At 39.8% G+C, this 25,696-nt stretch overlaps 1 protein-coding gene across 7 annotated transcripts in view; it reads left to right on the top strand.

The window, feature by feature from the left end:
• Positions 1 to 25,696, top strand: part of MAPKAP1 (MAPK associated protein 1) — a 230,645-nt gene that overhangs the window by 77,659 nt on the left and 127,290 nt on the right. For all 7 annotated transcript variants that reach the window (XM_022578740.3, XM_022578739.3, XM_022578738.3 and 4 more), the window contains one exon: positions 21,959 to 22,131. In XM_022578740.3, coding sequence (XP_022434448.1) covers positions 21,959 to 22,131 — 173 coding nt within the window. The remainder of the gene's footprint in view (positions 1 to 21,958; positions 22,132 to 25,696) is intronic.

Below are 25,696 nucleotides of genomic sequence, written 5' to 3'. Positions count from 1 at the left end.
CACAGGCTCTAGATGCGCTTCAGTAGTTGTGGCTCGTGGGTTCCAGAGCACAGGCTCAGTAGTAGCAGCACATGGACTTAGTTGCTCCACGGCATGTGGGATATTCCTAGACTAGGGCTCGAACCCGTGTCCCCTGAGTTGGCAGGCAGATTCTTAACCACTGCGCCACCAGGGAAGTCCCCCCCCCCTTTTTTTTTTAATATAGCTATACTAACTCTGGTTGGTTAGTATTTGCCTAGTATATATGCAGTTTCATTATGTTTTGAGATATAGATTTTCCCCCCCCGTGTTTCCTCTTTGGATTTCACTGGGCTTTCTGAGTCTGTGGAGTAGTGTCTTTCATCAGTTCTGGAAATCTCTTAGCCACTCTCTTTTCAGACATTGCCTCTGTACCATTTATTTTTCCTTCCTCTTCTAAAATTCTGGGTAAACTTGTTAGAATGTTACTTTGTCCTCTGTATCTCTTACCCTCTTTTCTATTTTCTTCCTCTGTGTCTCTTTGAGTTGCATTCTAGGTAATTTCTTCAACTCTATCTTCCAATTCATATGTTTTCTCTTCAGCTGTGGAACCAATACATTTGCAATTTTAGTCATTGTATTTTTCGTTTCTAGAAGTCCCATCTTGATCTTCTAAAGATCTGTTTGGGAATTTTTAAAACTTTTATTGTGAAACATTTAATAATAATTTCCTTAGTTCCTTAGTTCATCCTTATACCTACCACTTATGTTCATTGTTAACATTTTTCTATATTTACTTTATGTTTTATTTAGCCATTTCAAAAGTGCCATTCACTCTTAAATACTTTACCTTGCATCTTCTAAGGATAGTGGCATTCTCTTACTCAGTTACAATATCAGGTCACATCTTGAATAATATTTTACAGTCTCTTGTTCCTACCCACACTTAAAAAAATTTTTTTTATTGGAGTATAGCTGATTTACAATGTTGTGTTAGTTTCAGGTGTACAGCAAAGTGAATCAGTTATACATACACATATAGCCACTCTTTTTTTTCTTTTCTTTCTTTTTTTTAGATTCTATTCCCAGATACAGAATATCCTACCCAAACTTTTAATACTTTAAAATTTTTCTTTAAACATTTATTTTATATTCTGTTTCTGATCATTCTGTTAACTCTAGTCTTTGTGGGTCTTTTAAATAATGCATTCTATGTTTTATGATTTGGGGCTGTAACTCATTTCTTGCAACTTTTTTTGTTGGAATTATTTGAGACATGACGGTTCCTCCTGAGAGGATTTGTTTGCTTCTGCCTGGTACCTGGGAGTACTGTCAGCCCGGATCGACTTTAAATTTTTGGTTGAGTCTTTCTGGTCCATCAGGTAATGTGAATTTGGTATGAAAATCTTATATGAATATGAATGTTGGATTGTGGTTATAAAGTCTCAGAAAAAACAAAAATTTTTTTGGATAGGCATTTTTCCTCATCAGGTGGGGAGGCCTTAATTCTAATTTACTCCCACGTGTAGGTCTTTTGGGTTCCAGCTTTATTATAGATTATGAATGGGCTATCCTGTGTATCCAGCTGACCAAAAAAGTAGATACTTAATATCACCTTGCTTGGCAAATACCATCATTAAGGCAAAAATTGTGTTCTGTTTCCCTTTCTGGGTTTCCCTTTTCATTTAAATTTTGAGCCTTTGTGAATTCCTTAAACACTTGCCAGCCTATAGGGTAAAATAGATGTTTTTATATTATATATATTTTTTATATTTATCAAAATCTTTAGTTGTTTTCTTTTAGATGGTTGGTCAGGGTACATACTTTGATATGTGGCTGAAATAGAAGTCCTTTAATAAAAATTTTTTAATGTGTTATATTAAATGCTGTGGAAAAAATACATATTACAGAAGGAAGAGAAAGATGAGACAACTTATATATAAATATATCATGGTTCTTGATTTCATGAAAATGTTGATTCAAAATATAATACAAGGCTCCCCTCCCCCCCAGAAAAAAAAGCTTTAAAATATATTGGTTTGAGAGGGAATTATAGCAGGTAAAGATGGTGATCTTTTGAGTCAGTCAGACCTGGGTTTCCACCTGAGTTCTCTCACTAGCTGTGTGACCTTTAACAATTTCTTTAACTTCCTAGGAATTTATTTATCTGCAAAATGGAGTGATGGCAGTTTTGAAGATCAAGAGAGATACATAGAGGGCTCAACCTAGTGCCTGAGTAAATGTTAGCTCTTTTTAATTTTTGTTATTGTCTTTCCAGAAGTGTTCACCGTGCTAATACAGAGTGTTAAATGTGAAACATCTCACATTACCCATGTAATAGTGTAAAATGGAATATGGGTATGTGGGAGAGACAGCCATAAAGGGAAAAACAAGAAAGGTACTACAAGGTTAGAAGATGAGGAAGAAAGCAGTAAACTTGGCAGGTGACCAAAGCCAAGGAAACCCTCTGGCTTCCCTCAGTTTTCCAAGAGCAGGATTTCTTAAGGATGTTCTCTATTCTGGCTTTTTTTTTTTAGGGTTCTGTTCAGTTAGTTGTACATCCCTACACCTTTGGGTCACAGGGAGCTCTTACTTCCTGTGGACCAGTGGAGTTGCCTAGGGTACTTTAGGAGAAGGAAGCTTGTTAGGGATCTCAAGGGTAGTTAGGGATCTTCATTCTCACCAGTTCAGCAAGTAACCATTTGGTATCCCCAGAGTTCTGCAAGTACCTTATTAGAAAAGAAATACAGTTGCATTCTTCTGAATAGAAAAATTTATAATCAACACAAATACAGAAATATATATACCATGCAGCATCAACATATAGTAGATAGTAGCTTTTAGATTTCTTTCTTCTTCCCCTCGGTATGACTCAATCTAATTCTTGTGTAACTTTTTCATTGGGCCCCACTATGGAACATCAGAAATAAGAGGGAATTGTGTAGCCCACTTCCATCTAACCTTTTGCTCTATATTTTTGCATGCCCAAAGACAAGAAAGGTGTGTCTTATTCATTCATTGTCTTTATATATTTCTCTTGGTACTACTGTTGTCACTTTGGTTTTTTAGTAAAGGAAATTGGCTTATTTGAAACGTTTGTCTTAATCCTCTATGGAAATATCAGTTTACGGGAAGGTTAAGGCAGCTCCTTTAGGTTCCTCTCAGTCTCTGCTGCAATTGTCTGAAAGGAAACCCCAGGGAAACCCCTGAGCACAGGCGTTGGAAGAGCAGTGGCTGCACAGAAGACAACACTTCAGATGCTTTATCAGGTACTGTCTGGAGAGCAGAAATAATGGTTTGAAGGCGGAAATGCTGATGTCTCCACTTTCCCAACTTAGCACAAACATCTTCTTTATCTTTGGTGGGTTTTGGTGCCACAGAGGCCGCTCCAAGGAGCCTTAAATGCAAGTGTGATTGTTTTTACAGTCCTGGCTTTGAAAGCATGGTGTTTGGGGATTTTCTTGACTTGAAGGGAATGGATTCATAGCATCCACTGTCAGTGCCATTTCCCTTTCTGTGATGACTTGTTCACTGTTTACATGAAAGGATTCAGGAAGTATGAGAGGTATACATAAATAGGTAAATGAACAAACAAATAAATAAAAAGCTTTGCTGCCTTTGTCACACAGCAAAATGGCTTGACTATAACATAATGGGAACACAGCAGCTATTTGATTACAACTTCAGGATTTTTCCTTGAAACTTCCAAGCATGTCTGATTTTTTTTTTTTTTTTTCTATCTTAAGTAACACTATGACATGGGAGAAGAAGTATCCTAGAATGCCATGGTTGCAAGGGACTTTTGAATGCATCGTCATCCCAGTCACTGTAGGTGCTGGTGTGAAATACTCTCACTACTGGTGCTTGCTTGCCCACTGGCATGTCCATCCTTTGGAAGGCCCAGAAAATGATTTGTAAATTATTTGCTTCTTGCCCAGTACGGTGTTTGTTTGTTTGTTTGTTTTTTAACCAGCCTAACCATTTTTAAGTGCGCAGTTCAGTGGTATTAAATACCTTCGTAACGTTATATAATCATCACTACAAGTGTGTCTCCATAACTCTTTTCATCTTGTAAACCTGAAACTTTATACCCATTAAACACCGACTCGGCATTCTTCCCTCTCCCTAGTCCCTGGCAACCGCCATTCTACTTTCTGTCTCCATGAATTCAACTACTCTAAGTATCTCATGTAAGTGGAATCATACAGTATTTGTCTTTTTGTGTCTGGCTTATTTCACGTAGCATAAGTATCCTCAAGGTTCATCCATGTTGTAGCATACTGCAGGATTCCCTTATTTTTATTTTTTAAAATTTTATTTATTTATTTTTGGCTGCGTTGGGTCTTTGTTGCTGCGCGCGGGCTTTCTCTAGTTGCGTTGAGCAGGGGCTCCTCTTCGTTGCGGTGCACAGGCTCCTCATCCTGGTGGCTTCTCTTGTTGTGGAGCACGGGCTCTAGGAGCATGGGCTTCAGTAGTTGTGGCTCACGGGCTCTAGAATGCAGGCTCAGTAGTTCTGACGCATGGGCTTAGTTGCCCCACGGCATGTGGGATCTTCCTAGACCAGGGATCAAACCCATGTCCCCTACATTGGCAGGCGGATTCTTAACCACTGCACCACCAGGCAAGTCCCTCCCTTATTTTTTAAAGCTTAATAACATCCCATTGTAGGTGTATACCACATTTTGCTTTTCCATTCATCTGTCAGTGGACGCTTGGATTGCTTCCATTATTAGCTATTGTAAATAATGCTGCTATAACATGAGTGTACAAATATTTCTTCAAGACACTGCTTTCCATTCTTTTGCATATATACCCAGAAGAGGAATTGCTGGAACATTTGGTAATTCTAATTTTTAATTTCTTGAAGAGCTTCTGTACTGTTTTCCACAGTGGCTGTATCATTTTACATTTCCACCAACAGTGCACAGGTTTACCAGTTTCTCCACATCCTTGCCAATACTTACTGTTTTCTGTTTCTTTGATAGTAGCCATTCTGATGGATGTGAGGTGGTATCTTGTTGTAGGTTTATTTTTTTATATATAAATTTATTTATTTTTATTTTTGGCTGTGTTGTGTCTTCGTTGCTGCCGCGGGCTTTCTCTAGCTGCGGCGAGCGGGGGTCTACTCTTCGTTGCCGTGCATGGGCTTCTCATTGTGGTGGCTTCTCTTGTTGAGGAGCACAGGCTTTAGGCACGCAGGCTTCAGCAGTTGTGGCTCGCGGGCTCTAGAGCGCAGGCTCAGTAGTTGTGGCGCACGGGCTTAGTTGCTCCATGGCATGTGGGATCTTCCCAGACCAGGGATCGAACCTGTGCCGCCTGCATTGGCAGGCGGATTCTTAACCACTGTGCCACCAGGGAAGCCCCTCGTTGTAGTTTTGATTTGCATTTCCCTACTGATTAGTGATGTTGAGCATCTTTTCATGTGCTTATTGGCCATTTATATATATCTTTGGAGAAATGTTTATTTCAGCCCTTTGCCCACCCATATAGTTTTATTAAAAGCAAAACAAGTAGCTTTGCAGTGTGGCCATGCAATTATAAGTGATGAGTAAGAACTCAGGCTCTGCAGTTAGAAAGCTCCCAGCTTCACCAGGTGTGTGACCTTGGGCAAGTTACTTCATTTCTCCAAACTCCCATTTCATCTAAAATGGGGAGAATAGTTGACTCTATCTCATTAAATTGTTTTGGGATTACATAAACTAATATTATGGATGTCAAATATATGGGCTAATATTTGACCTATAGTAAGTGTTTAATACATGTTAGCTGCTGTATTGTTGGCATCATGAGCCAGTCATAAAAACACCTTTTATATCTTGGTCATCTTCCTATATTGATAGTGTAAGTCATTCCGTTTTTGAAAATTTTCTGTTGCTTTTCCAGTTCATGCTACTCATTGTCTCAGTCACTATATTAGGCAAAACCATATGGAACTGCAATTTTTGTGAATCATAAATGATTGAATATCAGAGTTTCATGTGATCTAACTTAATGTAGTAGAAACTATCTGAGTGTCTAATATATGCCAGAGTGCCTAGTATGCTATTTTATTCATTCTTCCCAGATTCCCTACAAAGAATATATCATTTTCCCTGTTTGGGGTTGGGGAAACGAAGGCTTAGGGAGGTGAACAGATTTGCCTGAGTTTACACAACTTGTAAGTAGTTAAGCCAGAATTCAAACCCAGGTCTGCTGAATGCAAAGTTCATTCATTTTCTTTCTAATTTCTACCATATGAACAGTCTTAGAGACACCCCTCCCCTATCTCTGTGCCCAGAAAAGATGAAAGTTAGAGAAACTACACCATTTCTTCTTAGTTGCCAGTGATTTGGGTTTTCTTTAGTGCAGTGAGGATCATGTTCTGTGTTCATGTACATTTGGGCTTTTGTCCCTCTTTTTCACATTTGAAACACAGCATCTGCAGTGTTGGCTGTAGTCACCCAGGCTCTGCCTTCCTCCCATTTCTCATTGCCATCAGCATCACCATCATTTGTTGAACATCTGTTCTGTGCAGGGAATGTGCTAGTTGCTTTATCCATAGTATCTCAGTGTCCCTATAATTATAGAGAATAGAGGCTAAAACCCTTTACAGGATGGAAGGAACTGAGGCTAAGTGGGATTATATGATTTAGCTGAGGGCACAAGTCTATCTTGCTTCAGGGTCCTCGTCTTTTCTGCAACACGTCATTTCCTCCTATTCTTAGAGAGAAGGGAAATGAGGATAGCCTTTCTACAGAATAATCTGTAGCATACCTTGGTGTGTTATCCCTACTGAATTTTTCCTTCTTTCTTTTCCCACTCCTTTCCCCTTAGGCCTTCCCTTTCCCTCTCCCCCTTTTCCTCCCTCCCTCTCTCTTTTCCTTCCTTCCTTCCTTTTTCTTTCTTTCTTCCTTCCTTCCTTTTTCTTTTCCTTTTCCTTTTCCTTTTCCTTTCTTCCCTCCCTCCCCCCCTTATTCCTTCCTTCCTGCCTAATGAAGTTTAAATACCAAGATTAGGAAACTGCTTAATGTATTTCCTAAAGGAAATTGAATTCTTTAGATATTCCCATTTGATTTTTCCCCCCGACACTAAACATTATCTCCAAGTTTAATTTGCTTTCAGAGGAATTATCATCTTTTTTTTTTTTTTTTTTTTTAGTATTTATTTATTTGGCTGCGCCGGGTCTTAGTTGTGGCATGTGGGATCTAGTTCCTTGACCAGGGATCGAACCTGGGCCCCCTGCATTGGGAGCGCAGAGCCTTAGCCACCGGACCACCAGGGAAGTCCCTTATCTTTTAAAATATACTACTAAAACAAGTTAGATTGAATTCTTTTTAGTTTCAAAAAGAGTGACCTTTTCAGATTTTGAATGGAGTCTTTTAAATAATAGGGTTTGGAAGTAATCGCTTAATATCTGAGTTCAAGATAATGATATAACATGTTTGAGTTTGAGTTCTAAGGCTTTCACCCTACTTATTCCTAAACTAGATAGCTGGAGCCAACTTTCTTACTCCATGAACTGTGTTGGTGAAACCTCTTCTCTTTGCAGCTGGAGGTTGCACTTTATTCCTTTGTCGTTTCATTGTTTCCTTTAGGGTGAGGGAGAATAATTAAGGAGAACATCTTTTCTGAGCAGCTGGAATCAAATTCCAGCTGACTGCAGCACCTGTGAAGATGGCACCTCTGCCCCTGGGTGGCAGGGTGGGATGCCAACCGTGCAGCCTGGGACAATGGGCTCCAAAGTGCAGAGACACGGCCGTGCTGCACCATTCCTGCCCTTCTGTGAGCTTCAGATGGCAGTAACACCAGTGAATGCAAAGTGTCTGTTTTAGACTAATTAGAGGGATGATTTGTGAAACGGTGGCTATTTATTTAATTAATCACCAGCACAAAGCCATAAAATTCATATTTTAAAAATCCCTGTTAGTTTGCCATGTGGTTAATAGATTGGGGCGCATTAAAAAGTGACATGGTGATGTATTAAAAATGTTCCACCTAAGGTTCCTTCAGGAAGGAAGGGAAGCTGTCTGCTTTCAGATGCTGAAGTGTAACCTGCTAGGATTTGACCTGTCTGAAGTTTTAATATTTGTAAAGGCATTTATCTTTTGAATAGCATCTTCATTAGGACATCTCCTTTTGGAATATTTCAAAATATAAGTATGTTTATAGAATAATTTTTAAAATTACAATTAAAGTTAATTTTGTTGCAGTTTCTCTTAACAATGAGGAACTATATTTTCCCATTAAATTATACTATGTTTCCTAAGCGTAGCAGTATCTCTTATAACAGAGGTTATTGTTTTCTATTTTTGGGTGGGAGAGTCATTTAATTAACTCTTTAATTAAATCTCTTTAACTATTTAATTAAAAATATATTTGTTTCAGCTGTCAGAATTGCATTTTGTTCTGCTCATATATATATATTTTAATCAAATGGGCACAGGGATTATTGCTGTACTTGGTCAGTCTCAGGTGAGATGAATTGTCATTTTTGAATACTAAGAATAAAGATAGAGTTGACTCATTCAAGAGATGACACTGGCATTAAAAATGAGAAGAAATGGCTTAGATTCTAACAGATGGTAGTGGTTTTTACACATACAAACTTCTAGTTGATTTTCAGTATACATAAGTGTGTGTATGTGCAGGCCATCTTGCATCTTAATACTATTTGACGCTAAGCTTGGTATGGCTGTGATTCACTCTTTTTATTTAAAGAAATTATTCTGCATGATCAGGGTTCCTGCTAAACAGTCACCCCAAATTTTTAAGAAAATGTGTTGCTCAGGTGGATGCTTGTAAGGAAATTGTCCGGCCCTTAGGATTGTGTTTCTCCACTGTGTTGTATAATTACCTGCTCTGTTAGAAGGGGAGCAGGAATAAAACATGAGTATGTTAATGCAGCCTGGAGCTGATGTGGTGGTGATGATTACAATGCAGATAAAGCATTTCTCATAACTGCTGTTGCCTACTGGAGCCTTTGAAACATCTGGACCTTTAATTGAAAAATTGTGTGGTGCTGTGCAAGGCAGACATGCTAAGTGAAGTCACTAATTTAGAATACAAAAATATAATTGATAAAGTGTTTTATTTACATTGTATTTAAATATTCATACTCTGTTATGCTTTGTATAACAGGGAATTACTGGGTTAAATTTTCATGAACATAGACAGTTTAAACGAGATAAATTAAGTGAAAATGTTAATGGAATTTTACACTGGAACCAGAAAACTGTTTGCTCCAGGAGGGTGTGTACATTTGCATCTGTTGGGGCCTTTTAGGAAAGCAAGGTTAGGTCTTATTCTTTGGGTTTTGCATTTTAGAAGAACTAACCACCAATTGGTAACATTGTTGCATTTCATTCTTGTTATTGCTATCATATCTTGTTATTTAGGTAAAAAAAAAAATTGAAATGTTTCTTGGCATAATGGTAAATGGCTCTAATGGCAACATTATCGCCCAATAAACTGAAGCCTTCCCACCTCTTGGGGGCAGGTTATCAGAGCCTGCCCAGGAGAGTAGAAGAGCTGGTGAAGGGCGTGCAATTAACCTTTGTCCTGCATTTCGCAGCAGGGGAACTGACCTAGCAGCCTTCCGAGGAAATCCAATTTAATTTAAAATGAATTTGAAAAGACAAATTAGCCATATCTATTTTAATAAGATAAAATCCCGATTCTCCCTGTGTCTGGTTTAGTTAGGACCTCAGAGGAGATCGGACTGACTAAGACTCAGGATGAACAGGAGGGAAATAATGCCAGAGGGCTGAGGAGAAACCCGGGAGACCCTGGTACCCGAGTGATTTGTCAGTTCCTGCAAGTGAGCAGGCCTCGCCGCTGCCTGTTTCCACAGAGAATTGCAACCTGAGATGGGCCTTTGTCTCATCAGACCTTTTGCTTGTCTTGGAGCTTGTGCCATGTTGATGTCATAGGCAGCTTGCCTGTCTCTCCAAGGACCAAACTGTTTTTTTCTCCCTTTGTCATCATTAAAGCACATTTGGGTACTACCACCTGGGTAGCCACTTTTAGTACAGATACACCTCACAGTTACTGATGAGGCTCTTAACCCAAGAGTAAGGATTCTCTGGGGCCCATGAGTTGCTACTTGACCACTGCTTTTTGAGAACAGAAGCGGAGGATTCTGCCTACTCTTAAGGGAGCTGGTGTTCCCTTGTGTTTTTAACCTCTGAAACATGGTGAGTGAGGATTTATTGAGCCCCTTCTATGTACCCAACAGTAAAGAAGTATTCCTTTTATTGTATCTGGGAGACGTGGGATAAAGGCCTGAGAGTCAGACTTTTTGGATTCTTCTCAATTGTGAATTTTATATATAGTTAGAAGTGAGTCTTCCCAACAGGAAATGTTCTCAATAAATAATAATATAGTTCTTTTGCTCCTATTTATGTTTCAGTATGTACTTTCAAACTGTTTAATGCAGACTTTCTCAGTTGGCTCTTTGCAGTTGTATCATTTTCATAATGTAAAAAACATGTATTTTCTGCTGCAGACAAGCATCTTTCTTTGTCACCAGGGGTGTAGGTCCTTTGTGTGGCCTTTTCCTATTGAGAATAACACCTATCCCACTTATTTCACATGTGCATTTTGAGGATGAAAGTGAATGTTGTAATTGGAGAAATATAAAGCTATTTATTTCCATTTTGTCTGATGCTTTTACATTGTTTGCTAGGAGGTGCATCAGGGACTTGAATTCATTATAATTACTGAAGAGACATACACTGATTGAACAAATAAAGTAGTAAGCCCATTTGTGCCAAGACCATCTAATTAAATTCTAACTTTGGATAAGCTAGATATGTGTGAAAGATTAATTTTAAGAGGTTTTTATGAGTTACTGAATTATGATTCAGTGAAATTTTTGAATTATATCATTAAGAAACATTGAGTCTTAAAGTGCTAAAACAGTCATGAACCTACTACAGTATATAAATTTGTGGGTTTTAAAAAACTATTCAAAATCAAGGACACAATATAACTTTTAAATTGTATATTGACATTTAAAACTTTTGAAACATTTAACCAACTGAAACCCTGCAAGAAATGAATATGATCGATGCACCTGAATTATTTCCTTCAATATTTATACAATTTTATATTCTCCAAATACTTCACTATCTCTGGAATTAAATTGTCCTTGGGGTACTTGGAGGGTTGTACCAGATTTTCCATACAATTTAGGAGGATGATAATGGCTATACTGTAACCTTTTCTAAAGATACATCATCTAGTAATGGAGCCAAGTATACATTCCCCATTGAGTTTTAATTTTAAAAGTTGATATTAAATCTTAAAAAGACTCATTGTATTATGATCATTGATAGAGTTTAAAACATGTTACTCTTCTTTATGGTTTTAGAAAACCTATTTTTACTTTTAAAGCATATTGCCTTTATTATATAAATGATTTAATAATGAAGAGGTCCCTAAACTTACCCTAGGTGATGGGGCTTAGTTCATGCAAATTACCTTTCCCTGATATTCTCATCATTATAGAACCCATTGTTTGTATAATTAAATGCAAAGTGCTGTGTAACATTAATGATCTAAAGAATCCCACAATGGCCATGAAAATTCAAAATGGACACTTTACATCCCATTATGCTTTCAGATGACTGGATTGTGCTTGTGTGAGAGCACCTCCTGGTACAGGCTATAACCATCCTGAGGCTGAATGAGAAGAGAATGCTATGGCTCTTCTCTCTGAAGAAATAGAGATCTTTTCCTGTTGCCTCTGCTTCTCAACCTTGTTTGAAGGGACTTTTTGTTGAAGATCTGCCTGGTCTGAGCAACAGCATAAGTAACAGTAATAAGAAATAATTGACATTGTATGACAATTTGCAGTTCACAGAACATTTTAACATGCTTTATTTTTGCTTCGTACGTCCAGTGAGTCTATTGAGGTAGTCTCATCCGTGTTTCATGACTGAGGAAATTGACTTTCAGAGAGGTTATGGGCTTGCCCAAAGTTACACAGCTCAAGGCTGGAAGGGCTGGGTCCAGACCAGTTCTGTAGACTCTGCGGAGAGGTCCTAAGCAAACATAATCATCAAATGTCATGGTAAAAACTGACATTTTCAAGGACTGCTTTCTGAATTTAAGACTTCGAGAAAACAGTTTTCATTCCAGGTGCAGTATGGGTAGGCTTTCTTTTTTTCCCTTCATCCTCCCTCCTTCCCCCCCACCCCCCATTTTGTAAAATTTCTTACCTGTATTTAAACATGAATGATTGCTGGTCTTTCAGTCGATGTCTTGAAAAAAAGAATTATTCAAGGCTATTACTCAAATTTCACTTGATAACAGATTGCGCAAACCAGTAGCTCTAGGCATTTCTTCTTAAAGTGAGAAAAGACAGGACATCAAACTATGGAGGGTTTATTTTAAATGGGGAGGCTCCTTGAGAGCACCAGCCCCCTTTCTTGTTTCAGGTGCGGGACTATAAATTTATATTTGTCACAGATGTTACAGAAAGAAAATTCAAGAAAATCATCAGCCTGGGAAAAGCCGAGGGAAATGACACTTTCTATACTGTGCTGTACGCTGAGAAGGGTTACAGCATGGCTCATACTGCAGTGTTTAGGAACTGAGCTACTTTGTTTGAGGTCCTCATGTATGTGAAGGGGTGTCTGTGGAAGTGGAGGTAAGTTTGTTCCAGGTTTCTGAGGGCTAGAACTAAGATCAGTGAGGAAAATCTGCAGAGAAAGTGTCCCTCAACGAAAAAAAAAAGTTCTAGCCATCAAAACTGTTTGCCTGCAGACTGAAGCCAAGGGTCCACTTCAGAGGGTGGCAGGGACCTCATCAGTGGAATGTGTTCAGGAGACGTCGTAGGACAACCATTTGCTGAAACTGTTTTGAAAATTCCCTGCAGTTTTAAAAGTATGAATGGTAATAAAGTTTTTTTGTTTGTTTTTTTTGGTTTGTTTGTTTTTAAGTCTATGAGTGTAAAAGTAGAGGGGAAAAAAGGCAACTTAATGAACAGCCAACATTTCCTGAGTATTTACTGTGGACTAGGCACAGTGATAAGTGCTTTACATGCGTAGTCTCATTGAATCCTTTCAACAAATCCATGAAGAGGTACTTTTATAATACACTATTTCTGTGTGGAAATAGTGACCCAGAAAGGTTAAATAAAATTGTCCAAGGACACACAGTAAGTGGCATTGCTGAGAACTGAACCCAGGTCTTTCTGACTCTACAACTTATGCTTTTAACCACCACACTGCAATGCCTCGCTTGTCCCTATTAATAGAATAAGGATCCTGGAGGTACCCAGACCAGAACTTGACCTTGTTAAAGAAAGAGTGACAGTTGACGTTCTTAATAATAAAAGCTTAATGGAACCAAGGTTGGTGATTCAGAGAAAATTAATGAGATTTTGTCAATTTTATCTTAAACTTAACTTGTCAGAAAATACAGTGTCCAGTGACAAACTCTAGGAATGTTTTTGACAAATTAACTTGACTCCAGGTGCCAGATCAGGGAAATGATAATTTAATAGGCTTTAAGCATTCCTGATTTATTGAGGGTTAAGATAGCACTACAAAGCCAGGCCCCTAGTTCTGAATGGATTTGTCATAGAATTTTATGCAAAATCTATTCATAAGTTCTGTGCCACCATTTTGAATGTACAAAAGTGAGTTCTTTGCCTGAGCTCATAAAGACAGCACTTACTGAGAGCAGAATGCTTCAGTATGGGGTTTGGGGTTTTTGTTTCCTCTTCATGTAGCCATGGTCAATTAAACCTGGCTTAGACCAGAATTAGGCTTGATTTTGTTTAAAATCCTTACTCTGATTAAATGAAGTCCCTAAATCATCATCAGAGTAGTGGTAATCTGAGACCCCTGTACCAAGTCTGGGTATCATGTTATTAAAGACTAGGCCATTTGTAGACTATAGCATTCTTTGGTCCTTGTTGAGGGAAGAAGGTACTGGTGGAATGGAACTGCAGCCATTATTTAAGAGAGTTTTAAGTTTTGAAGGCTACAAATAACCCTTTTATCAATTTGCATCATTATATTGTCGGGATACACTGATATATTTATTTCTACCTTAAAATTACATATAATGATCTGCTTGTGCAGTTGTGACTAATGGAATAATGTTGCCTGCTTTTTGTCTCTTTAATTGCAGAAGCCAAGCTGTCTATCCTTACTCTGTTCCTTTCCCTTGACAGAGAAATTGAACACTTAGCAACAGTTTTGAGATCTGATATTCAGTTTATTACTGACAAACCTTGATGTTAAGTAGTGCTGTTAACTGAACCTTCTGTCCTTAAGACTTAATTCAGCTAACTCACTTGATATGAATGTTTCTTAATTCAGGATGATTTGGAACTGAATGCTATCTATTGTTCTTCCTGCTTTCCTCATTTTGGAAACTAGCAGGTACATAATTTTGAAGTCAACTTTATGATAGGCAGCAAAATGTATATTATTTTAATTAATGGGATCAGATGGGAAAAAAATCTGGCACAGATGTAATGTTTTAATTCATCATGTTGAAATTCTATGTATTTCATTTCTGTACCCATTCATATTCCATATATAGAAGTTATTTAAAATTTATTATCTTTACATTTTATGAACTAATTATTAATTGGGTGACCTATAGTTCATAGTACTGATATTTCATGATTGGCTTAGAGACACTTTTTTAAAAAGTGAGCTTTTGCAGTATATATCACAAGCCACAAAGCATTGATACTCTTTGGCCTAGTAATCTACTCCTTAGAATATGTGTACAAACATTTATAGAAGAGAATGTTTCTGAGAATATAATTCACAATAGTGAAATATTAGAAACAACGTCCATTTAATAATAGGGGAACAGGTTGATAGTACCTCTGTATGCTATAATATAATGCAAGTATTTAGAAATCATGTGTTAAAAGAATATTAATCATTCACTCCATCGATATGTGTAAGTAACTACTATATGTCATCCCTATGTTAGGTGCTGGGGATATTTTAGAGGAGAAAGAGGGCTCCTGAAGAATGGCCTGGGAAGTAGAAGAGGTATAACCAGTTTACCTGGGATACGAGAGAAGTGCTAGGTGTGGTGGGTCCATTTTGAGAGACAGTCTGAGGACTTCTTTCAATTCAGTAAGCTAACACCACACCCCTGCTATATTCTTTGCCCTTGGAGAATACAAAATGGGTGAGGTACAGTTTTTCCCTTTACAGTTACATGAGAGGGTGGGGAAGGAGGTTGTAATGGTAGGTAGAGAAAAATGAAGCCATAAGGCTATGCAAGTCAGATTGTTAGGGGACAGAGAAGAGGAAATTAATTTCGACTTCCACCTTCTAGGAAAAGGAGACATTTGAATTGAAGGACAGAAGAAGAGGTACACTTCTTGATTAGCGGCTATGTGTCAGGCATTTTATATACATTTTATTTGCTTTTCTAAGTAAGGGAATGGAGGTTCTGAGAAGTACAGTTACCTGCCCAATGTCTCAGGTCTAGCAGCTAAGGAAGTGGCAGAGTCTGGATTCAAACCTGGATCTGGCTGACCCCAAATCTATGCTCTTAACCTCTCTTCAATATACTTCATTAATGATACATTGGGACCAGATTGCAAAGGGTATTAATTGCCATGCTAAAGAGCTGGAATGCTAACACTGGGGAGAGCCATCATGTATTCTGAGTGATAAGCATGTTCAGTGATTAGAGAAAAATCGCTTTGATAGCAGTAAGGAAATTAAGATTTGGAGAGAGGAGAGATTTTAGAGACAGGGAGATAGTTGGGAGATTGCTGCAGCAGTCTTGCTGAGAGATGATGACGCTTGAACTAGGGCAGTGGCATTGAGGAGGAAGATTTGAGAGATTTTCAGAGACATTTGAAAGATGAGACAGAAAAAAGAGTTAAGGTTCTTAGCTTGAGTGACAGAGTAGGTGGTGAAAGCCTTAACTGAGATCAAATATAGAATGAGAGACAAGCTGAAGGAGGAAACAGGTCTTGGACATGTTGAGTTTGAGATTTGGGCTGCATTTGCTAGGCCATCAAGTCACGGACAGGCCGTGTGATATGAACTCTGGAGTCTAGTCGGTCTTCATCAGTTGCAGTTGTGTTGAGGAATAGTTTTGCTTCAGGAATACTTTTCTTTTTGTTCTAAAACCTGAATTAGGGCCATTTCCTGATTTAGGGGCTGCTCTGGAAAGAGTTGTTCAACTCCAAATTAGCTCAATATGGGTTTATTACTTTTCATTTTTCTTTGGTAAAAATTACTTAACTTGCCATTGAAAGGTGTCTGAGTTAGATTTTCAACTTATTTTTTCCAACAGCCTGTCACAGCAACTGGCACATAATGTGTCCTTAGTAAATTCTGCTGGATGCCTTAACATAGACTACATTTTCAAAGTTGATCCTCTCTTTCTCTTACCTAAAACTCTTAAGCTCTGTGTAGTAGTTCTTCTTTTTTTTTTTTTTTTTTTTTTTGTGGTATGCGGGCCTCTCACTGTTGTGGCCTCTCCCGTTGCGGAGCGCAGGCTCAGCGGCCATGGCTCACAGGCCCAGCCGCTCTGCGGCATGTGGGATCTTCCCGGACCCGGGCACGAACCCACGTCCCCTGCATCGGCAGACAGACTCTCAACCACTGCGCCACCAGGGAAACCCAGTAGTTCTTTTTATCTCCTTTTTTGTCATTTAATTATAATATTTACTATTTTGTTTCTAATTATAAAAGTAATAACATGCTTGGTATAGAAAGTGCAGAAAAATATAAAGCAGAAAATTAAAACTAAACGCTCATAATCCTTTGTCTCAGGGAGAACTCATATTCACTTTTTTGTATATTGGTATAGAAGGTGTTTAAATACAGTAAGTGTCTTTTCCTTGGGTTAGTGGTTCTATTGGATGGAAGGGTAAGTTTTTTATTTTTTATTTTTTTATCTTGGAGGCCTTTTCCAACCCCCTTTAGTCTGGGTTGTTTCTGAGCTCTCGTAATAGCCTGTACTTTCCCTCTTAAAGCTTTGATCACAATGTACAGTATAGACCTTCAACAGACCATGAATTTGATGAAGGTCTGCATTTTGTCTTACTTAATTTTGTCTTCAGAGCCCAATATGGTGTTTCAGTGGGTGTTTGTTGAATGCATGAGTGATTGGGAAAGATGGAGCTAAACCAGTTTTCCCTGTCTCTGTGGTGACCCTTTCCTTGTGCTCTAATTATGCCTCCATTTCCCCAATTCTGTGGAACACATAAATTGCCATGCAGTGAATCTGTATATGATCTTTGTTTATTGCTGGTTGCTTTTTAATAGCTAGAGGTTACTCTTTGGAATATTGCTTGCCTTGATGTGTGATGAATACTTTTAATTCTTTGGTCACTTTTTTTTAATAAGTTAATTACTTTCTATTATATTGATGGATTGTTTTATGTTTTAGATGATTCTCTCTAAATATTGCAACACAGGGACTATTAGATAGAGCTAACTGCCACCACCTTTTGAGTTTTTTCAGAAGAGGCTCCTTATTAAAAAATATATAATTTCAAGGTTTGTGCAAGGCACTTTTCCCCTGTCATCAGTGCCTCAAGATGGAATTAGAAGATCAAAAAAATAAACTGCTTCATTCATTTAATAAGTGTCTGCCATATTTATTCTCGTAGTTTTCCCCACACTTGCTATCTCACTGTGAAATGCGGAGAGTAAAGGGATGCGTCAGAGTGCTGTATAACTATCTGCTTTCATTGCCTAAGCAGCAGTGCCCTGCCTGCAGTCAGCTGACAGTGGCAGTGATCTCTGGAGCCTCAATCCTTACCGGTTCTCCTTGGGCAGCCCCTCAGAGTGCTCCTTCTGTAGGAGACTGCTTTAGGCAGTGCTGTTGGCATGTTTGTGAGAAGGAGGGGGAGATGGTTTTCAAGCCTTGGAGAGTGGGAATTGATTATATTTAGGATAACTTTAGTGAAAGAAGGTGTTGATGTTTAAAGCAGAGGCCTTTGAGTCAGACAGACATGGCTTTGAGTCCCGGCTCTTCACTTTGGTTATGAGATCTTGAGCAGACGACTGTAGTCTTATAAGCTTTAGTTTTATCATTTATATTATGAGTGTAATGATAGAACCCTCCCTCTTATAGTGATTGTGAAAATTAAATGAGATAACTTAGGCAAACGTTTAGCAGAGTTTATTTAGCTCTGAATACATGCTAGCTTTTGTTATAATGATAGGTATTATTATTAGGGCCCCTGTAGCATCCATCTTTGGCCTCATGTGACCTTGTAATAGACTTGAGTAATAGAAATGGGTCTGATTATAAAACTTAGGTCCTTTCTAGTGTACTGTGCTGCATTTCTAAAGCACTTTATAGTTTGCAAAGTACATTCACATTTATCACTTCATTGAATCTTTGTATCTTTAGATACTGTGATTCCTGTAGCCCCTCAGCTCCAGTTCTTCAGAAGAAGGAGGAGGAATAAACAGAAATAAGGAGAGCAGTGACAGCAGTTAGGGGTTCTGAAAATGAGGTTGAGAAGAGAGTGGTAAGAGGGCTATAAACCCACTCCAGAAAGATTGCCACTGTTTTAATTTTAACCTTTTGACTGCCTGACAGGATCAAAACACTTGCTGTTTAGAGACATCTTTTCTAGTCCTTGGAGTTACTACTTCCAAGCTGAAAAATACACGCGCGCGCGCTCGTGTGTGTGTGTGTGTGTGTGTGTGTGTGTGCGCGCGCGCGCGCACACATGTGGATGCGTGAGAGGGATAGGGAGAGAGCATTATGTAGGAGAATTACTTTTTTATTATTTGCTTCATAACATAGAAGACTCAGTGAAAAAAAAAACAGTGGATCTAATATTAGATGCTGGGTTATTTGAGAAGTGGAATCTCTCTAAAAATGTTTTTTAAACTGATTTTATGTATTTCCTTACCCTAGTTCTGATATTTTTTCCCACCTTATTAGATCGATAGAATTCTGTATAGAGTGTTAAGGAACCACTTGATTGCTCAAGTCCCTCCATCTCCATCTGCTATCAGGAAACAGACCCATAGAAAAGGGCAAGTGAGATGGATGGAAGAAACTAACATTTATTGAGTTCCTACCATGTGTCCCAGTAGGCATTTGACTCATTCATGCATTCATTCTGTAGTTCAACAGATTTTTTTTGGAGAGTCTTCTGTGCGCAAGGCACAGTGCTAGCCATTGTGTATAGAGCAGTAAACAAAGCAGACGTTATTATGATTCCCCTCATGGAAGCTCAGAGGCTAGTGGGGAAGGCATACACTGAAGATGTACATAAATAAATATATAATATCAAATTGTTAAGTGCTATGAAGGAAATGAACAGGATATGTGTGAGAGGATAACTGTGGAAGGGTCTTCTTTCTATAGGATTATCAGTGGAGGAGGGGTCATATGAGCTCAGCCTTGAATAACAATAACAATAATAATAATCCTCACAAGAGTCAGTCCTCTGATAGATAGCACGTCCTATTATTATCATTTTATGTATGAGGACATGGAAGAACAGAGAGTTAAGTAATCTGCCTGAGGCCACATAATAGAGGATGCAAAAATCATGAGAAAGAGCCTTCTAGATACGTGAATCTAGCAGTAGCACTTGCTATGACCTTAAAAGGGGAAGAAGCAGGCAAGGTACACACATTCAGGGCACTTCTAGAAGGCTGGTGTAGCTGAAGCGCGGAGGTGGGGGGAGAGTGGCAGTAGATGATGTTGGAGGGCTAGGCAGGGGTCAGATCACGCAGCGCTTTGTTGCACGCTGCATGGAATTTGGATTTTATTCAAAGTATCATAGGAGCCACTCACTGAAGGAATTTCAGCAGGAGTGTAACATGATCAAATTTGATGCTGCAGTTTGGTATCCACAGATTCAACAAACTGTGGATCCTATAGTACTGTAGCCCATATCAAGTGAAAAAAATTCACGTGGAAGTGGACCCTCGCAGTTCAAACCTGTGTTGTTCAAGGGTCCACAGTATTTTTCATCTGTTGGCAGTACACGAGGGAAGGACAGGAGCTGAAGGTCAAGAGGTGAGGTTCATGAGAAGTTTGAGGAGAGAAGCAAAAGTATGCGCTAATGGTCTCAGGTGGGGTGCAGGTTGGATCAGGAGATATAATAGGCTTGCTATACAGTGTTGAGTGTCTGTTTGAGGTTTATCATCATGAATTTAAAGTAAAATCAATCTGTACAGTTATATGATTTTTCTCCAGTGATGTTTAGCTGGGCAATGCAGAGGGTTGGGTTCATACAAGATTGGGGTTCTGTGAATTGTGTCCAGTGGAGGAAGAGAGTATTAAAACTGTATTTGCAAAGGAACGATTATAATGGCTCATGTAATCTGGAGGGTGGCATTGGGAAATAAGGGTGACTGAAAGATAATTAAAAGGTGGTGGTTCAACAGATAATAGGTTGGAGAATTTGAGGGACTACTTGAACAGATGAAGTAGAGGTATATTGAAGTGTATTCAGATTTTAACCCTGTGGTCTAGTGGTTAGGATTCAGCGCTTTGACTGCTGTGGCCCGGGTTCAATCCCTGGTCCAGGAACTGAGATCCTGCAAGCCGCATGGTGCAGCCAAAATTTAAAAATAAATAAACAAAAGTAAAATTATAAAAAAAAGTGTATTCAGTGAGTGGATGTTCTAACTTGAGATTTTGGAGTTAGTGCAGATCTCTGGTGTACCCACCACAATAAGTGATTTGAGGTGGTGGATGAAAAGGCACTGGGGATGATGTGGTCTAGGGATTGAGACACTTGTGTATTGGACAGATTGTTCTTTTAGATGAAATTGCCAGGAATGGTGACAGGAATTGGGGTGGGAAAGACTATGAGCCAAGAGCTCAGGCCTTCAGTGAGGGAGGAGAATGACCAAAGAAAGGGTGGTGGGTAACAGAAAAGGAGAGGTAGAGGATGGTGTAGTTGGATGGCTTGGGTCTCAAAGGAACAGGGGCTTTTGTAAGAAAGGAGAATTAATAGTTAGGAAGTAGCAGGAACAAGAATACCTACTCCACCTCCTGGCCTTAAGGATTTGGGGGTTAAAAAGAACAAAGCAAAACAGTCTTCTGGACAGCAGAGGAAGTAGTATCCTTATGATCAGCAGGTTTCAGTTAAGGCAAAAAGGTGGAGGGAATGTTTTTTAAAAAGAAGTAATGATGGGGCTTCCCTGGTGGCGCAGTGGTTGAGAGTCCGCCTGCCAATGCAGGGGACACGGGTTCGTTCCCCGGTCTGGGAAGATCCCACGTGCCGCGGAGCGGCTGGGCCCGTGAGCCATGGCCGCTGAGCCTGCACGTCCGGAGCCTGTGCTCCGCAACGGGGGAGGCCACAACAGTGAGAGTCCCACGTACGGCAAAAAAAAAAAAAAAAAAGTAATGCTGTATGGACGTTTGCTGATTAGTGCAGGAGTTCCAGAGGGGAGTGGAGGGTTTGGGAGGGAGGAGAAAGAGGTGTGTGGGAGGGATTAGGGACATGTAGATCAGTGTGAGTATGGTGATTAGGGCAGTAATAAGACCAGAGACCCTTGAACTTCAGTTCAGATGAGTGAAGTAACAGATGTACTGCATAATGGAATTAGCCCCCCATCGTCTCTGAGAAGGCAAGCCCCTGGTTCCAGTACTGCTAAATGCTTCCTCGGAGAATATGGCAGCTTATCCCAAGGTCTCAAGGAGCGATATGGCAGTTTTCAGGGAGGGCAGTTTATGCCAAGGTCTGATGATGACTTTTCCAAGGTCACACTGAATAAGTAACAAAGCAAATCTCCTGACACCAAACGTTAGGTCTGCTCACCACTCTGATTTGTTTATTTTAGTCGTAGTGCTCATTTACCTTACTGCTGGCAGAGCTGGATCCATTAGAACATTAGAAAATTAAAATTAAAGAAGAAAAAAACCCCTTAAAACTAGACAGTGTTTCCACTTTGGGACCACCCCAGGCTCATATGCTGGTATGTGCAAAAGGAATGAGAACACAGGCCCTGGAGGGCAGTCGTTGTAGCTCAGTAGGGTCTGCATGACCGGAACTGTGTGCTTTACCCTCATGCATGTGCTCTGTCCACAGGGTCATGTAGGCACAACAGCAACCAAGAAGATCGATGTCTACCTCCCCCTGCACTCAAGCCAGGACAGACTGCTGCCAATGACCGTGGTGACAATGGCCAGCGCCAGGGTACAGGACCTGATCGGGCTCATCTGTTGGCAGTACACAAGCGAAGGACGGGAGCCGAAGCTCAAGTAATCCTCCCTCTTTTTGGCTGCTCTAGTCTCTGGCTGTCTCCTGGCCACCCATGCTGCATTCTGGGCCTGGTCAGTCGTTCTAGGCTTTGGCCTGGGAGCCAGACGTCCACACTGATCCAGGTCAGGTTGCTCACCAGATCTTGGGCCTGTGTAACTCAGGCTTATCTCAGAGAGTTTGCTTGCAAACAGACTGATAAATTTGTGAATCCAGACATGAGGAAATGCATTTTAGCAGGATCCAAACCCTTTTATGATGCTTGCTGATAAAAGGAGCATGGGCAGTAGTGGAGGGAACTAGTGTTTGTTGAGCACCAGTCATGAGTTGGGCATGGTGCTGGGCACTTCATACCTGATTTCTCATTTAATTCTCCCGCTTCCTGTGAGGTGAGCATCATGATCCTCATTTTGCAGAGGAGGAAGCTCAGGATCAGAGAGTTGTTATTTGCTGAAGTTTACACCAGTGGGAGATGACAGAGTCAGAATTTGTTTTCCAGTCTGCTTGATGCCAAGATTATTACTTTATTTCCTTTTGGTCTGAATTACAGTTTTCTTTGTTATCAGTCAGTGACCAATTTTTCTCTCAATTACTAGACTCTATTTCTCATTAAACTATTATATTAAAAACGTAGTGCTTGAAAGTAGAGTCTCTATATCTGTACATCATAACTTGAACTTTAAAGTGGTTTGCTGCATTAGTTCTCCCATACTTGAATTTCTTATCTGACAGGCATCCTCTCCTAGTTTTATGTGCCCTTCCCAGCAGTAGGGTTTGGGATACAGCTGAATGTAGTGGATGCCTTCATTTTGGAAATGGATTCTCATGGAGGCTTTCTCTTCTCACATTTTGAGTTAGAATGGTCCAGCCTGTTAGATGTGTGTGTGTGTGTTTCCTTTAGGTACATTAAATTTGTACTTAAAATTATTCTTTCAGGTTCTCATTGACATTGCCCTCCACTTTGCCTGAAAAAATTGTGGATATGAAGATAATCCTTATTGCTCCTATGGCAATAGAAAGCCTTTTCAACCAGGATACCATGTAGGCTCAGAAAAGGGTTGAGTCTGCAGCTGTGCTCAAGGCTGAGCTATGGTGTTGTCCCTTTTCAGCGTGAAGTGGAAGCAAGCAAATGCTAGTTACTTGATGTATGTTGTCTGAGTTAATCCTTAGAACACTGCTTGATGCAGGAACCAAAACCAAGAGAGGCAAAGGAACTTGCCCAGGGTTACACAGCAAGTAATAGGAGTTGAACTGTGACATACATTTTACAGATGAGGAAACTAAAGTGTAGAGAGGCTAAGTAACTTTTCTAAATTACACAGTAAGTGGTAGAACTGGTATTTAAACCCAGGATTTTCTTTTTAATTGAATGAACGATTATTTAACTTCTGTAGTGCTTTACAGTTTCCAAAAGTTTCACACACGTGATTTCATATAATTCCATATCCCTTTTTTCTCCCTTCCCCTATATTGCCCCTCCTTCCCTCTCCCCACTGATAACGTTTGTTCTCTGTATCTGTAAGTTTGCTTCTTTTTTGCTTTATTCACTAGTTTGTTGTACTTTTTAGATTCCACGTGTAAGTGATAGCATATAGTATTTGCCTTTCTCTGACTTATCTCACTTAGCATAATGCCCTCCAAATCCATCCATGTTGCTGCCAGTGGCACAATTTTACTCTTTTTTACGGCTGAGTAGTATTCCATTGTGCATATATATACCACATCTTCTTTATTCATTCATCTGTTGATGGACACTTAAGTTGTTTCCATGTCTTGGCAGGTGTAAATTGTGCTGCTTTGAACACTGGAGCACATGTATCTTTTCGAATTAGTGTTTTGTTATTTTTCGGATATATACCCAGGAGTGGAATTGCTGGATCATATGGTAGTCCTATCTTTAGGTTTTTGAGAAACCTCCATACTGTTTTCCACAGTGGCTGCACCAATTTACATTCCCGCCAACAGTGTAGGAGGGTTCCCTTTTCTCCACATCCTCGTCAACATTTGTTATTTGTTAAACCCAGGAATTTCTGACTCAAGAGCCCCACTCTTCACTATTACATTATAGTCCTTACCATGGAACTCTGTTATAGGTGATATTAAAATATTTATTGAGTTCATGCTTAGTACAGGCACTGTGCTAGATCTGGAAATACAGGAGTGAAAAAGGCAGTTTATGCCATCAAGGAGGTTATTGTCAAAGGTAATAATAATAGGCAATAATAACACAATACAGTAGGCAATGATAATACAATACTATAATAATCCAATACAGTAGCACGCAAAATCCTGAGAAGCTCTGACCCCATACTTGGTGGTGAGACTGGAGCCATGAAAAGCAACCTTGCTTAAGTGACATCTAAACTGAAACCTGAAGGAGTAGGAAAAGGTGATGCAGAGAAGTTGAGAGGAGGGTGCTCTAAACAGAGGGAAAAGCACGGACTTGTGGTTATGATGACCCTTTAAGTTCATGCTTTAAATTCTATATTCTGCTTCAAATACATAGTAATGATGAGTATGTTGTTGACATACTTGTATTTTTTTTAATTAAAAAAATTTTTTTTTTTTGCGTTATGCAGGCCTCTCACCGCCACGGCCTCTCCCGTTGCGGAGCACAGGCTTCGGACGCGCAGGCCCAGCGGCCATGGCCCACGGGCCCAGCCGCTCCACGGCATGTGGGATCTTCCCGGGCCGGGGCACGAACCCGTGTCCCCTGCATCGGCAGGTGGACCCTCAAGCACTGCGCCACCAGGGAAGCCCTATACTTGTATTTTAATAACCAGTTAACCATCCTGTGGACTAAGAACAGAACCAAGTTCAGAAATAGGCAGTGTGCTGGGAGTTGATTCTTTTAGAGCATTACTTCTAAAGGAACATGCTGTGAATGAGTTTATCAGTATGTGAAATACTGATTTTTCTCAGGCTTTAGGGCAACTAGGTGGTCTGAGGGTAGTCAGAGCCTCCAGCCATCATTTCTGGGTAGGGAACAGAGTCATCCATCTATCTGTGTGCCATACAGATGCTGTTATTTTCGAAGTATCCCAAGATGTCAAAAAAAGTGGGAAACACTGCTTGAGGGTATAGGGACCAAAGGAACTTCATGCCTGGATGGGGACTAGAGGAAGTCTCACTGCTGGAAACTAGGAGCTGGGGTGGGATTGTCCTGCCTATGAAAAGAAACTGAACAAAGCTGCCTGGGTCTGTGGCTCGTTTCAAGTTGTGTTTCTGGGGTGGCAGGGGAATAAGATAGCAGTGTGACCAGGACCTGGCCACAATGTGACTGGGTTTATGATATCCCTAGTGTCCCTAGTATTACTGAAGGATAGGAACCCTGAGCTGCCAGTGTAAGACCTGGCTCTAGACTGGAGGCCTCTGCTTTGATGAAGATGGAAGACAGTGGCGTTAGACAGGGAGGCGTGAGAGAGGAAGAAAGGGAGAGAGAAAAAGAGAGGAAGCATTCCTATTCAAGAAGAGCTAGCAAATTAAAATTCCAAAGCAAACCAGTATAACTAGTACTAAGAAAGAAAGACAATAATCCGGAGAAAAATTCACACCCAACAAAATTAT

Source organism: Delphinapterus leucas, chromosome 6 (assembly GCF_059928025.1).
Source record: "Delphinapterus leucas isolate spDelLeu-1000000601 "Yukka" chromosome 6, BTC_Dleu_Yukka2, whole genome shotgun sequence".
NCBI classification, from domain to species: domain Eukaryota; kingdom Metazoa; phylum Chordata; class Mammalia; order Artiodactyla; family Monodontidae; genus Delphinapterus; species Delphinapterus leucas.
The sequence above is the reverse complement of the archived record's forward strand: the minus strand, read 5'-3'. Positions and strand labels throughout refer to the sequence as shown.